The sequence below is a fragment of the Mycteria americana genome, chromosome 17, assembly GCF_035582795.1.
Source record: "Mycteria americana isolate JAX WOST 10 ecotype Jacksonville Zoo and Gardens chromosome 17, USCA_MyAme_1.0, whole genome shotgun sequence".
NCBI lineage: Eukaryota > Metazoa > Chordata > Aves > Ciconiiformes > Ciconiidae > Mycteria > Mycteria americana.
In genome coordinates this window covers 12,637,501-12,652,393 of record NC_134381.1, presented here as the reverse complement: position 1 = coordinate 12,652,393, position 14,893 = coordinate 12,637,501, and the positions used below count along the sequence as shown (strand labels likewise).

Genomic DNA, 14,893 nt, shown 5'->3' with positions numbered 1-14,893 from the left:
TTTTAGATTACCTTTGGAATTGGTAGGGAAGGAAAAAATTGTTTTCAGCAAATCTGCTGCTAAGGGTGCACAGAGTGAAAAGAATTGGCAGAGCTCTTGAAAAAGTCTGAAAGTATAGTTGGGAGTTTGTTGTGTGATAAAGCTGGGCAAGGAAAAGAGAAAGGAAATTAATGAAACTGCTAGTTCTGTATACACCTGATTTCCAGGGCTGGCAATTAAACAAATATAACATGATTATGAAATGTTCTTGCTCAGAACTAGACTAGTCCACTCTCTCAGGAGTATCTTGATAGCTGGATATGTACTATCATACATCTTGGAAGTAACAAATACCTTAAAATGTTCCCAGTGCATTTCTATTTTGCAGTTAAAAGTCCTTTTGATACCCTTGCCTTTTCTACAGTAACAAGAATGTTACAAAATTTTTTTAGTGAGATGATAGATTTCCTGTCTAGTTGTACTGAATATCAGCAAGCTTCTCTTTATATAAAACAAATCATTCTTCAGGCTGATAGTGCTGCTTTAAATGTGTTAAACTTACTTTCTCAGAGGCTTTCTTTTTATTATAGCATCACACATGGCATAAAGTGAGCTTTGTTAATAGTAGCTGAAAGCATTGCAGATACAAAACAGGTCAATCCTGCAAGTGTAAATATACCAACAGTTCTCTTGCAGTGCTTGATGCTGTCCAGTTAATGAACTTTACGCCAAAAGAGAGAAGTCATTCTGAGTAGCTGAACACTCAACAATTTTCTTTTTCTTTCATCTTGCGTTCATTAGCTAGGTGAAGTGTATTTTTCCACATTAGGACCTCTTTCCCCCCACCCCCACTAAGTTTTGAATACTATTCAAGAAGTTCAACTTCTGTCATCAACGCATCTACTCCACAGAAACTTTTTGCAGGAGAGTATATTGAATGCTTTTCCTGCTTTTGCAGACTTTCCTCTCATTTAATGCTTCAGTTTGTAGGCTTTCACAAGACCTCAGTGGTGCTGCAGCCTTAGTTGAGGCTCCCTGTGACCAATGTCTGATTTTTTTTAACTTTCTTCCAGCTTACTGGCTCTTATGAATTTTCATTACCATTTTGATAGAATGGACAGTACTAATATGACTAAGTTGAGACGAGCATGTTACACAGTTCATGCTGAAACCAAAATGTAAAATTGAGTACTGAAGGGTACAAGGCTAAGTTCTGAAGTGTATCAACAAAATAATTATTGCTATCTTTTATATATGATCTTGCACGCCCTAAAACTTAGGAGTGAGGTGGTGACCACTGAAACTATTGGTCAGTTAGGATCATTTAATACCACAGATTTCTGTAGTTGTAAATGCATTGAGCATGAAGCTCTAAGGATGTGTACATTGTTGTAGAAGCCACAACTGTAGTGTTACTCTGTGTAATAATATCTCACCAAAAATGATAGCTAGGTTTGGCTGTCCTTTATTGATAATGAAACATATATGAATCAGGTTCATTGTATGATAGATAGGATATATTTTACTACACATTCCAAAAAGTATTTAAGTTAGCATCTCCACTAAAGAAAACAATAGAATTAAGAATGGGATTTTCAGTTTCCTGTGTCACAATTTCATCTTAAAATCAGTTTTTTCTGTTTCAGTGCCATTTGAATAACTAAAGTATCCTGAAATAGAGAGATGCAATAATAGAAATTTTGAAGCCGTCAAAACCCAAAATGATTCTGAAGAGCTTGTTTTCTATAAAATCTTGTATTGCTATGCAGGGAGATTCCCATAAGAGATATTTGTGCAGATCAATACCGCAGAGCAGTGTCATTGGGAGCTGGTGGTACTCTACTAAAGTAACACATGATAACTTTGAAACTGAAAACAGTTTGAGACTATCAATATTGAAAGTATGAAAGTAAGGTCAGAGTTTTAAACATTATAAAGTTACATAGCTTGAGGCTTAGAAATCAGTATTCAGTGTTGCATGTTTAACAAAGAAGGTATTCTCTGTGTAGTTTAGGTAATTATACAATTGCTGAAGAGTAGGGTTGGTTTTTTTCTTTTTTAGTACAACACTTCAAGAACTTATGGTTGGCTAAAACACTTTTGTTCCAAGTGCTTTTTGAGTCAGTTCAGATTAAACCTGAAATATGATGGTCCATATAACAATGAATATATTTCTTCAGTACTTATATGTATTTGCCTAATAATATATCTATCTGAATTTATTATGGTTGGTGAATTTTGGACAGAGATTAAAAAAAAAGTTAGATGACTTTGAAGTGTTCTGTAATGCATGGAAAATACAGGTTATTAGCAAATTAAAATGGCCATAATATCATTAAAACTAAAACAAAAAATGGTGAAAATAAAGCAGTTTGGAAAATGTTTATAAAACTCAAAGTATTTTCTAGTAATGAAAAGCCTGGCGGTATGTTGGAAAACACTATTTGTTTTCGTTAGCAATTCCTTTAGGTTTTGTAAAGTAGTTGATTGATTGCCATGGCCACGTTGTGGTTTTACATGACTTCCTTGTAATATAGTATTTCTAAAAAGCAATATGACATTAAAATATTATTCCTGGCTTTCTTCAAAACAACAAACAGAATTAAAAATTATCTGGTTGACACAGGAAAGTAGAAAATGTGACATTATGTAAAAATTTCTCATAAAATTAATTGAATAAGGATTTTTTTGAAGCTGCTTATTAATATGCCAATGTTAGGTATGAATTAAGTTGGCTATAAACTCTTATTTTATCAAATGTATATCTTTTAGTTTTGCTGTAACAAGCTAGCTTAAAGAAATTGTTTTGGGCTACATATGCTTGAACCTTCAGCAGAAGCAGTAATCTTGGGAAGGCAGACATAAGCAATTTGAAATATGTGTCTTGTAAATATTAAAGAGGGTGACTGTTTCTTGTAAAAATGTCAAAACTCTACTTGCTTTGGTCTTATGTTGCATAACTTGAGAACTGGCATTCTGGAAATATAAGTTAAATTGGCAGATTTATGCAATCACCGCTTGCGTCTGGTATTGTTAAACTCTAGATGATGCGCTAACTCTGGATTAATTTTTGCTTCATGCCAGCTACATGTGATGAAGGTCTGTTTATTTTTCTTCCTTTATTGCTTCTGAGACTTAAGAAAAATCTTATCTGGTAAATCCTACCGTGTGTGGTATTGGCACTTCCAGATTGTCACATTTAAATCATAGCATGAAATATTAGTTAACTGTTTCTTTCATATTTTCAGGACAAGGAGGGCTTGCCAGCTGCTGTTGAAGTGAAGAGGCTGTCACCAGGCAACTCTGCTGTCTCGGAATATAAATACAAAGAGGCAGGAGAGAAACGAATTCAGTATTCATGGCCTGAGCACTTGAAACATATCTCTATTAAATTTATAGAGTGGTGAAAAGGTTACGATAAAAAAAAATACTGATCAAACACAAATTAAAAAAATTATTAAAAACAAAAAAACCCTACTTAATGTAGGTGTTTCTATTCAACTTCTACATTTAAACTCTTTTGTATAATTATTACAGGCAGCCTGTGAAATGTTTCAGAACGCTTCGTATTTAATTTTGTAAGCCAGGCTTTGTGGATTTCTTGAATGTTGAAGTAGGATGTTACCTAATTGTATTTTTTGCAAGTTTTAGCTGCTGTATAATTTGCTGACTGAAATTACAGGGGAAAAAAAGAATTGAAAACATAATCCATTCAAAATTTGCTCTTTGTGGGCCTCCTGGAGTTTGGCTTAGATTTCCAGTAACACTAAATTTCTGGGTTGGTTGAAGAACAGATGGTTATGAAGAGAAATATCCCCTTAAGTGCATAGTAAAGCAAACTCAAAAGATTCATCAACCGTGCTTTAATGTGGACTTGAGGTATCACCAAAGTAATTAACCATTGCATATAAAAGATCTGAAGACCTCAAATGAAGATGGGAGAAACATGTAACAAACAAGACTAGAAATAAGTACTTTTTTTGTCTTCTGTTTTTGATCTCTGTTATTTTAGCTTTAACTCTATCCTATGCATCCGCTTTTTATAGTTCTAGCTTTAGTTATATCAGTATCATCAGTTTAAAAATTAATCTGGCCTGAAAGTTTCCTGCTCTTGATTGTAAGGAAATAATTCTGAGTTTTCTGATCACTGAAGACATCTTACACTTTCTAACGTCTCCTTATTCTTACAGTTTAGAATGTTAGTAGAAGAGAAATTAATCTGTACTGTTATACAACTGATTTTTTTCAACGGATTTCTTGGTATGGATGAAACAAAAGGAGTTAAGGATTTAATATAGAGGTAATTCCCCAACCATATTTCATATATTGGACACTCTGTGCTTGCAGCACAACTGTTTCACAACTTCCATTAAAAGAATTGGTAAAGTTTTGATTAAACCTGGCACCATTCCATACAAGAATCCAAGAGAGTAAATAATAGCAGTTGAAGATGGAACATGTTACCTTATAAAAGGGTCTAACTAGTCTGACGCATAAGTTTTCCAATATCCTTTTACTTACCATTTATCAGATCCTGACTCTGACACATACATTTTCTTCGATCCATTGCTTCTTGATCTGCTCCTATTATAACTTAATGCTGTGGAAGGGAAGAGCTGATCTTGTTCCTTGGGAGAGAGATGACTGACTTTATACTACAGAAGAGATTTGAAATAAAATATAAACTGGACCGACTCTTCAGGCTTTGTGGTTATGTTTGCATTAATGTTTAGAGCAGAGCTACCTTCAGTGTTGTGGTTTGTGGTTTTTTTTTTTTTTTTTTTTTTTAAATTCTCCAGCATCTGTTTATTTCATGATACTTTAGCTCTTCAAATGGTATTGAAACAAAAGAACAGATTCTTTCAAAGTTGTAACTGTGCCAGAGGAAACTGGAAATACCATTCTTAACTCTACTACTGTTCCGTAGTGGAATGTCCGTGTGCTGCTGAATGCCTTTTAAGTGGCAAGCTGGACAGCTCAACAACTTGCCATGACACCAAATAACTGATTAGGACTTGCTAAGAGGAAACTAATGTAGCCTCTTCTTTCTGTAAAAGGCAATGAATGTTTTTTCCTGTCTTCTTATCCAAGAAGTGAGTGTTGTTTCTGTTTAACACTTACTGTACTTCAGTTTTTTAACAGGTTTGTAAAATGAATTTAATGAAGACCCCTTCAGATGATGTATAAAGTTGGTTGGATGCTAGAAGCAGTGAAAGTCATTTCTAAGGTGTACTCTGAATGGGTCATAAAGCTGCTGATGGACTAGTGCATGCACTGGAAGACTGGTGTGAGGGGATCAGTTAGGAGCCCAGCCACCTCAGGTGTACTGAAACATAAGGGCAACTTTGACAACTTTTGTCAATTCTTGTATTGTTAGGGCTTATTACCTCTCCATATCATGCAGAATCATTTGAATGTTAAAGATAATTCTCTGGAGAACTGTATATAGCCTTAAGAAAAAATCCATGAGGGAGTTGTAGATAAACCTGCTTTATTTTGGAAGGATTTTTTAAAAAATTATATAAGATACTGTTGAATGCTGCCTAGGAAAGTTTTGCTCCTCACTGCCCCTCTGGCTCTTGATGTGTTAATAATATAAAACAATTATGGAAATCATAGTGATTTGCTTAATCTGTTCTGGTTTTCTCTCTTCCTTCCTGTTTCCTATGATGTATATTTTATGTTGCCTTTGCTCTCAGTCTTTCCCGCTTTTGGATCATTTTACTGAACTCTGAACAGCATTTCGTGTGTGAGTTGCAAACCTTATATTCTGTTTCTAGATTAAACTGTTGTGAAAAGCATTTTCATGTTACCAGTGAGGTTTTTGGCACTTGCAGGGCAGACTTCCAAATGCTCTGTTGAGAGAGAGAGGCAAACTTGCAAGTCTGTTTTTCGTGGCACTAATGTCAATGGACTCATTTGAACAGCAGCTGATGTATACAGTACTTGCTGATTCACTCAGCTGTACATCATTCACAAAAACTTCAGTAACTGAGAACGATAGGTCAGGGTCCGCTTATTTATGCCTAACTTGTCATGAAGATGTGGACTATATCCTAGAAATGGAATATTTGTTTGAAGTGTGATCTGCTAGGTGAACAGTCTCATTGCATGCTATTCTCATGTGGGTTGTATTTTTGAATATTGAACCTGTTACGTATGCTTGTTATGCATACTGATATTTTGGGGTAACCTCAATTGCATGCATTGTGGTGCTGGCGGGGGTTTTTTTGTGTTTTTTTTTTTTTTTTAAATATGGTTTGTAAGACATTCTTATAGAATTTTCTTTACCTCTTGGTTATTTTCTGACTTGTACACTTTTAGAATAAGGATTACTTTAAGAAGAAAAGATTGAAGTCTCTTAAAGCTTCACATCCAGCTTCACATGTTATTTATGGAATAAAAACCATAATTTTTATTCCATATGTATTTTCTGCTTGTTCACTTGTTCTGAGGTTTCTTGTCTGTCGTCTTGTGTGTGTAGGTTTTTTTCTCTCCCACATTTTCTCCACCGCCCCCCACCCTCCTGCCTTTTTCCCTCCTCCCCCTCTTCCCCCACTCAGAGATGTTATCCGCATGCTAAGTCGGCAGCAGTTTAGGGGCAAGCAGAAGTGTTCGGCTGTACTGAATACAGGACACCAAGGAGTTTGCAGAGGTTTGGCAAGAAGTTTACCTTACTTTTTAGTTGTGCTGCATAAGTACTATAATATGTAGTAAGTGTTGAAATTAAAGTTGCTCTGAATGGAATTCCATTTCGTTTTAGAGGGATTGCAGCTATAAAGACCTTAAAGAAGTGAATGAGCTAAATCATTTAGTTAGGGAGGAAAAATGAAGTAATTTTCACCTTATTTTTCAATTTGGGATTAATGTATCTGAATGCTTTGTAGCCAGTGTGGATTAAATTGGCTGACTTTTTTATCGGAAGAAACAGGTTAGTATGTATTGGTTTTGTGTGGTTAACTGTGGGAAGTATTCTCTGATAATTTTTTGAAGAACTTCCCTGGTTTTATAATTTCCATACACTTCAAATACAGACCACTTTGAGTTGCGCTCTTTTTAGAAGTAACTAAGCATGCCTCTTTTAAAAGCAAAACTCTTCACTTCATGATGTAAGAAAAGTTGAGAGTAAAAGAGCAGCATAGTTACACTAATATGCCATTGTAGCATGTTCCCATCCTGTCATCTGGAAAATTAAATCAGGTTACAGCATGGATTAACATCTAGACTTGTGAGGAGGGCAAGGTAGTGTCTTAAATGCCATGAAATTGAACAATGGGATTATACAGTTCACAGCTAATTTCAATATTCTTTTGTATTTGGCTTTTTGTTGAACAAGATTCTGTAGGAAGACGCAGTAATAGATTTTAGAACTTGGAAACATTCGCATATTTACTAAAATAATAGCTTGAATATGGTTGAGTAAGCAATACAATGCTCTACATAATGTGCATAGATGTGAGGTAGAATCTCTACTGCTAGAGGAAAAAACTAAATGTGTTAGCAATGAAAACTGTATTCACCTAGTGTGGAATCAATGGTTTGTGCTATCCATTTGTTGGTACTCTATAAATGCATGTCAAGGAATCAAAATGCTGCTGTGACAGTGCAGAAATGTTTTCCTGTTCTATCACTGAGAAATAGCATTGTCTTTTCTTACCCCTGTTCAAAATAAAAAATATGTTCAGTTACAGAAATTTCACGTACTGTTCATATGAGACTTGATTCAGTAGGTTCCCTCAAAAGCACCTCCTAAAATAGTTGCAAAAGGAAACCGCTTCAAAGTTAACCATGTGATCCATTTCGTTTGTGTTTTTCCTGACTGGTCCTCCCTAGAACAGGGTGTCCATTGTGAGCAGTTAAGGGCTGGTGGATCTCCAGGTCTCTGGCCAACCTAGATTTTACGGGCAGCAGCTGCTTTGTACGGAGCTATATCCTCTGGGAAGAGGGCTTACGTGATGTGCATCAGGTTGGTAAGTGAACTCACTCTGACTTCAGTGAAGTCACTCATGAGTCTTAAGAAATTCGTATGACATGCCATTGGTTTAAAAGCTTTTTAAACCTGAATGTAAACATGAGGAATAAAATTAAGTTGACTTTTTTCTTAGTACCAACAGTTTTAATTTATATTTGTGACGTTTATGTATTTCATTGCACTTGTGCCCATACAAGAATGGGAGATTGCAGATAAGATGGTGTATTTTAGCTTTATTTTGGAATGCTATTGTTTGTATACTTTCTGCTTTACACTTGTAACTTACAATTTCTGGTGCTGTATTTCAGCATGCTATTAATACTAATATATGGTTATTTTCCAGGGAAGTTTGTCAGCACTGCTTTAGGCAGAAAGTGTGAGGATCTTGTCATTTTTTGTGAGCTGAAAGTACAAAATCAGATGTAATGAAAGATAAAGAGGAGATATTAAGTTACCATCAACATGCAAGTTCAACCTGTAGCACAACTTGAGTTCATGGTTTGGGTTTGGGAAAAGTTTAGTTTGAGAAGCAGCTCCATGATTCATGTGACTTTTTTTCTTTCTGTTGTTAACTTTCACTTTGTTCATTGTTTTCAATGTCTCCTTTTGACCTCAGCTGAGCTTTTAATGCTTTACAGCTTTAGAGATGACTGCACTGGAAATCTTCAAGCTCTGTACTTCGCTGTAACTATGTAAGAGGTTGGTTAGGATTTCAGTCGGTCTCTTCCCTTGTTCTGATGTCAGCAAATAGATTCCACTCTCCTGAACTTGCAAAAAGTATTTTTACTTTGCCTATGGAGTATTAAAGTAGGAAAATATTTGAGCATCATTTTGTTAGAAAGCCTGTTAAGTACGTAGAATAAGAGTGTTCACTGTGTTTGGAGTTGCGAAGGGTTTTCTTACTGTCTGGAGATACAGTGGAGCTACAGCTAATTCAGTTTGCATGCAGTGTGCAAAACAAATTACCGTTAGTAAAAGTGTTTGAAGTTTGCCAGTTACTTCAGTTTTATAGGCAGAGTTGACAGTCAGTTATGTTCATGTCTTTACCAAGTATTTCATGTGAATGCTGAAGTGTATTTTACTGATACTGGTGATGTTGATTAAAGCTGAATCCTGAATGCTTGTCTGAGCTACCCTCCTGTATTCCTCCATTTGTATGACCGTTTCCCCTGTTCAGAATAATTTGGATATTGCGTCCATTGTGATTATAGGCTCCTTGTGCTATCCTTTCAATGGAGAGCCTGGCCATACTGAGTAGTAGTAATTTTTATGAAATATAAACATCTACAAAACAAAGTCAGGTGTCTTGATGGCCACTACCTAAATGTGTGTATTTATGTAAATCCTCTTGGTTTAGTGAGGGTGCTCCAGCTTCGTGGAACTTCATGTAATGACTACATAGAATTTAAATACAATTTTATTGTGTATATATGTGTAGGTAAGTGTAGTTGAAAACACCTTTCAAATGAACATTAGATTAACAATGAAGAATGGATAAAGTGATGAAAGCTATAATAAGACATGATGTAGTTTCTTTTTCCATTGTGTAGTGTTTTCCAAATAAAGATACTGAAAGTTTAGTAAATATTCCCAGACTGTTTAAAAGCTGAAGTGATGGAGCTGACGCAATGTTAAATATAAAATACTTGTAAAAACATGAGGACGTGCAAGCATGTGGCTGCCAGGCATAATTTAAAAGTGGTTTTCTTAACTGTAGGGTTCCAGGTTATATGAACTAGCCATTCTGGTGCTGTTATGAGATGTGCCATCAAAAGCAGACTGTATACAAACTATATATCCCACTGTCTTAACAGGCATGTGACACCCAGTGCAATTCCACAAGGTGCTTTGCTCATCCAGCTAAGTACATATTGCTGTTATTTCCATTGAAATTGATGGATGAGAAATTAAGTTGATTTCATGCATTGTGGATGAAATTAAATTTCTTCTAATGTATACAGTTGATTGACGCAGTAAGGTTTTATTTGTATTAAAGACAGCTTATGAATGCATCGTAGTACTGAGATCAATTTTTTGGATGAAAATATAATTGTATACTGTGTGCTTTGAGAACACGTTCATCTTGAACCTGTAGAAACTGACTCAGGTAGGGACTCTAATCACAGTTGCATCTTTTTTCTGAATTACGGTGTGGTAATGTTTCATCTGGTGAGTTAAATAGTACTAGCTACGTGAGGATTCAGTTCACCAAAGTGCTTAGTCTTGAAAACAACCATCGCTACTTCAGTTGCCTGAAGTCTGGACAGCACAGCAAGCATCCAACAAATTTCCTCCTGTCTTCTTACTGAGCCTTGCAGTGTGTATATTTTACTGTCTAATTTTAAAGAGGTAGAAATAATTTATCCTTTAGGATACGGATCAATAGACGAGTAAAAGTGGAATGGTACTAGTTAAGAGATACACAAAAGGCTATGTAATAGCAAAGTAAAAATGATATTACAGTCAATAAGCTACTATGTGGAAAAGTTTAGGAACTCCCCATTTTGTGTTACTGCATTGCTTAAAAGGCCCATTTCAGTAAGATCTGTTACCTGTGGTTTTGTGGGGGTTTGGGTCGTTTTTTGTTCTTGTTTTTTTTTCTTTCAATATTCTCCTGTTACCAAGCTCACTGAAGAAACAAAGTAAGAAATAGATATTCTAAATATTTACTCACAGTTTATGAGTAACTAGGCTGGATGACCTATAGGAAGGGTTCTTAAAATGTGGCATACCTGCCTCTTGTGGTATGCAAACCACAGCAGCGAAAGATAATCCATCCTTGCTGCCGTTTCTCAAGAGAAGGTGGAGGCCAGCCTTCTGCATTTACACGTAGCCTTACCCAGCACTGTTGGAGGTGGCTGTCAGTATCACTGCTCCTGTGCGAGGAGAGGAAGCCATAGGGATGGACGGCAAAGATGGAAATGTTGCTGCTCGTGCAGCAAGGATGTATCGCAATTCTTTCCATGGCAAGAGCACGTGACAAAATTTTTGTTTCAGAAGCAACAGTCTTAAGCTAATTATAAAGATGATATGATTTTTGGTGCATTGTAAAGATCTTAATAACCCATGGTCTTGTTTTTAACTAGTGCCTGTTACCCCTAAAGAACAAATATTCAGAACTGCATAATTTCTGAAATAGTTAAAGAAAATAATTTTGTAGTAGATCAGTTAAACATTTCAGTAACTTTGAAAATTGAAATATCCTTTGTTACTGGCTATTGATATCAAAGGATATTAAAGAAATGTTGGAGGTACACATTCTGATGTAGTGATGGTGGGGGGGAAGTTATTGTTTGTTACTTTGTATTGGTAATCACCATAACTGCACTTAGTTATGTACCACACTCTGCATCATAGACAATGGCTGTGAATGAGTCTACACTGAAAATTCTGCCAAATCCTGTTCAGCGTATGGTCTAGTCAACCGATGTCCAAAATGTAGTGGTCCTTGTAAGAGATGAAGACAATGGAAATCTTTTGGTTTGTTTGTAAGTTGATTTATTCTAAGGGTGGTGAGACACTGATAGCACAGAGAAGTTGTGGGTGCCCCATCCCTGGAAGTGTTCAAGGCCAGGCTGGATGGGGCTTTGAGCAACCTGGTCTAGTGGAAGGTGTCCCTGCCCATGGCAGGGGGTTTGGACTAAATGATCTTCAAGGTCCCTTCCAACCCAAATCATTCTATGATTCTATGATTTTGACTTTCCTGTGTTAGGGACATGTATGGAACACGGAGGGGTTTTTCTGTTTACTTTACGCTGTGTTTTCTATGGCTGCTGCTTTGCCTTATTTCTTGATGGCACATAAATTTTTGAGAGGCAGGAAAAAAAAATCCCAATTTTCTGTAAGAATGAATATATTTCAGTAAAAACTCTGAATGAAAATTGATGTATATAGACAAAGCTAAAATTGAAACCAAACGAGCCTAACAAAAAATCCTTGGCTGTGATTTTTAAGTTATTGTTTAAGTTGTGCTTTGTTTCATTTTAATGAGAAAGGTTTGTAAGGTGGCCTCTGAGACAATAAAAGCACCAGCATGTATTTGTTTGCCCATGATAACTTACAGCTACCAGTGCTTATGAGTGAATCTTGGTGTCTTGCAAAGTGGTGCACAATGCACCTCTGCCTTCTGGACGGTGACCTTGCTAGGAGCTTTCAGGGTTTACATGAATGTTGACAAATAGGTTCCTATAGGCCTTCCTCCATGCCAATGAGCTGCTGAAACACAGAAAGGCCTTCAAGATGCTGAGAAAACAGGAAAGATATATGCTTACACACACACAGTTACTTTGTATGACTAATTTGTTTTGTTGTATTTTTAAAGAATGGAGAATGTGGATTCCTCCTATGGAGGAATGTGTTTAGAGCAAACACACTATAGATTTATGTCCCAGTTTAATTCCTCATTTCCTTAAAAAATGGTAAATGATAAAATTCTGTGTATATCAGTATGTGTGTATATATATTTATATTAAGTTTGAGAGCAATGGGTCAATAGAAGTGGTGGTGGGGGAATGTCAGTATCATGTTCCAGGCACCATTACAGATTTCTTAGGCAATGTTACATACTTGGATTTACAAATTTATTTCTTTCATTCATTTGTCTTTTCTGTGAAAACTGGGAAGTTTAGCCTCAAATAATTAATTTCAAAAATATGTAAGAATATGCATCATAATAGATGTTGCATAGTTTAATCTTACCACTGATTCTCTGCTTGCTTTGGTGAAATATGAAACTGTATTGTCCCGTTAATTGTTACTTGTGTACCAAGGACCGTTCATGCAAGTTCAGCTGTTCACATTTGTTTGCATGTTTGGATACTTAAATTAGTATGCTTACCTGCATATAGATTTAAGAGTTTTCAAACGAAGGCTTTAAAATGTGATCCCTTGCTTTCTGTTTCTACTTTTGTGTTAATGTAGAAAGGTTTGCTCATATGCATATGTAAAATTTGATATATTATGTATATAATTGTATGCGTGTAATGGTGAAAGCATCTGTCTAGAAAAAGTTAAGCTAGAAAGTTTATTAATATACAGTCTTGCTATATTTCTAATGTAAAAAGAAAATACCTTAATAAAGAGTTTGCACCTGCTAGTGACTGAATCCCCAATCAACTGATTTATTACTAAAGTAAACTTTGCCAATGAGAAATCTAGGGTGGGACTATTCTGAAATAACAGCGTGTGGTGCATGTGTCATAAAAATGACTCTTCCCCTCAAGCCTCAGCTACAATGTGGTATAGCAACGACTGAGCAGGAGAGGTTGTGTACGAGGTGCCGCTCCCTACATAATGGTCAAAATTTGTGGAAACAGTGTACAGAGAGTCAAGAATCTGGTAACAGTGTATCCAGTGAGCCAGGCGTCATGCAACCAAACCCACCGGATTGCACAAAGGGTAGAAACTGTGCCGGATACCAGTTGATTTTTCTATGCCTTACCCTTTATTCTGAACTCTTGTGTGATTATTGTATGGTTTGTTTTTTTGGTTTTAGTAGTTTAAAAAACTCTTTGTAGAATGGAATCTGGTCTCCTCAGCCATATTCCTTTGAAAAATGGATGGCTTTGAAGAGTTCTGTTTTAGTTTGTTGTAGCAATAATTTCAATCATGATATTTTGTTGTTTTATGAACATCTCTGATTACATTCAGGGAATACTACCGTATTATTTATTCTGACAAGCCAAAGGAATAAGGACGTTACATCAGTCTTGAATGCTTGCTAATCTGAAGCATTAGAGGTTCCAGGGCTACATTAATTACCTGTTTCACATTCTGGATAAATACTTTTTATTTTCTAGGGAGCATACCTTAACATTAACGTAAAGTAATTTTGAGAGATTTGTAATCTGGTATTACTGAGAACATCTACGGAGGTTAATTGACAGTGTCTGTAGCTGGCAAAACTAGTTATCTGATTACAAGCAAAATCTAGGTGCGTTTGGTAACCGTTTTCTGGTGACAAGCCTAGTTGGCAAATTGCAGCCAGAAAGATATTGCACAAGGTAATAGCTTAAAGTTCAGTGTAGCACCAGGACATCTCTTATAAAATAGTTTATATATAAATGTATATTTACATACAGATGCGTGTGTGTATATGCATGTGTATGTACAGAGAGATATTTATGGTTTCACGTGTTTTGTGTGTGTATGTTTTATATACAATTTTTGTCTTTCTGGAGGAGGGTAAAGGGAGAGCCTTGAAAAGTCCTTCCCTGCTCTTATCAACATAGCAGCCTCAGCTGCCCTCCTTGGATCCCCTGCCAGGGTTGCTATCATCTTCTGATCAAATATTAATGTGTGATTCTCTGCTTGCTCACTAATCCAAAGCCAATTAATATTATCTGTCAATTATTTACAGATCCTGAGGTGCGGAGGCAATTCCCAGAGGACTACAGTGACCAGGTTTGGAATGCGTAATTAATTTTTTACATGACAAAATTTATTTCAGGGTTGTTCAACATATTATTGCTGCTCTTTTTACTGAAAAAGATAAATGCATTCTTAGAAAGAAAAAGAAGCTGTAATTAGGAGCAGAAGGATAAAAACATTTTCACATTTAAAGCAGAAAGCGGAAGAATTTTGGATCTCATAAGATTGTTTTACAATCTAGTTTTTACAAGCGAACATGAGAGCGGGAAGGAAAATTGATTAATAAATTTCACTTTTTGCCTTTAGGTGCCACAACCTGCAGTTCATTTGGCAGTCCTCACTTCATTGTCTGAAAGGTTTATAGCTATATTTAACTGGGCACCTGGCACTCCAGTACATTTTTTAAATTCTTGCCTGATCATGCAGTCTCTACTCTGTTTCAAAAAGATGGTATAAAAATATGAATGTGCAGGTAGAACACACAGGTATTTATCATTTCGTTTATACACAGATCGAATCTGGAATTTTTCACAGGATCTCTAGCTGACTTTGAAATTAACAGCTTCAAGTTAC

At 35.9% G+C, this 14,893-nt stretch overlaps 1 protein-coding gene across 5 annotated transcripts in view; it reads left to right on the top strand.

Annotated features, from left to right (window-relative positions):
- DENND1A (DENN domain containing 1A) overlaps window positions 1-14,893 on the top strand; it is a 218,184-nt gene that overhangs the window by 23,111 nt on the left and 180,180 nt on the right. For all 5 annotated transcript variants that reach the window (XR_012778177.1, XM_075519367.1, XM_075519366.1 and 2 more), the window contains exon 3: window positions 14,310-14,353. Coding sequence is in view for 4 of the 5 variants with exons in the window: in XM_075519367.1 (XP_075375482.1) it covers window positions 14,310-14,353 (44 nt within the window). In the remaining variant the exon portion in view is untranslated. The remainder of the gene's footprint in view (window positions 1-14,309; window positions 14,354-14,893) is intronic.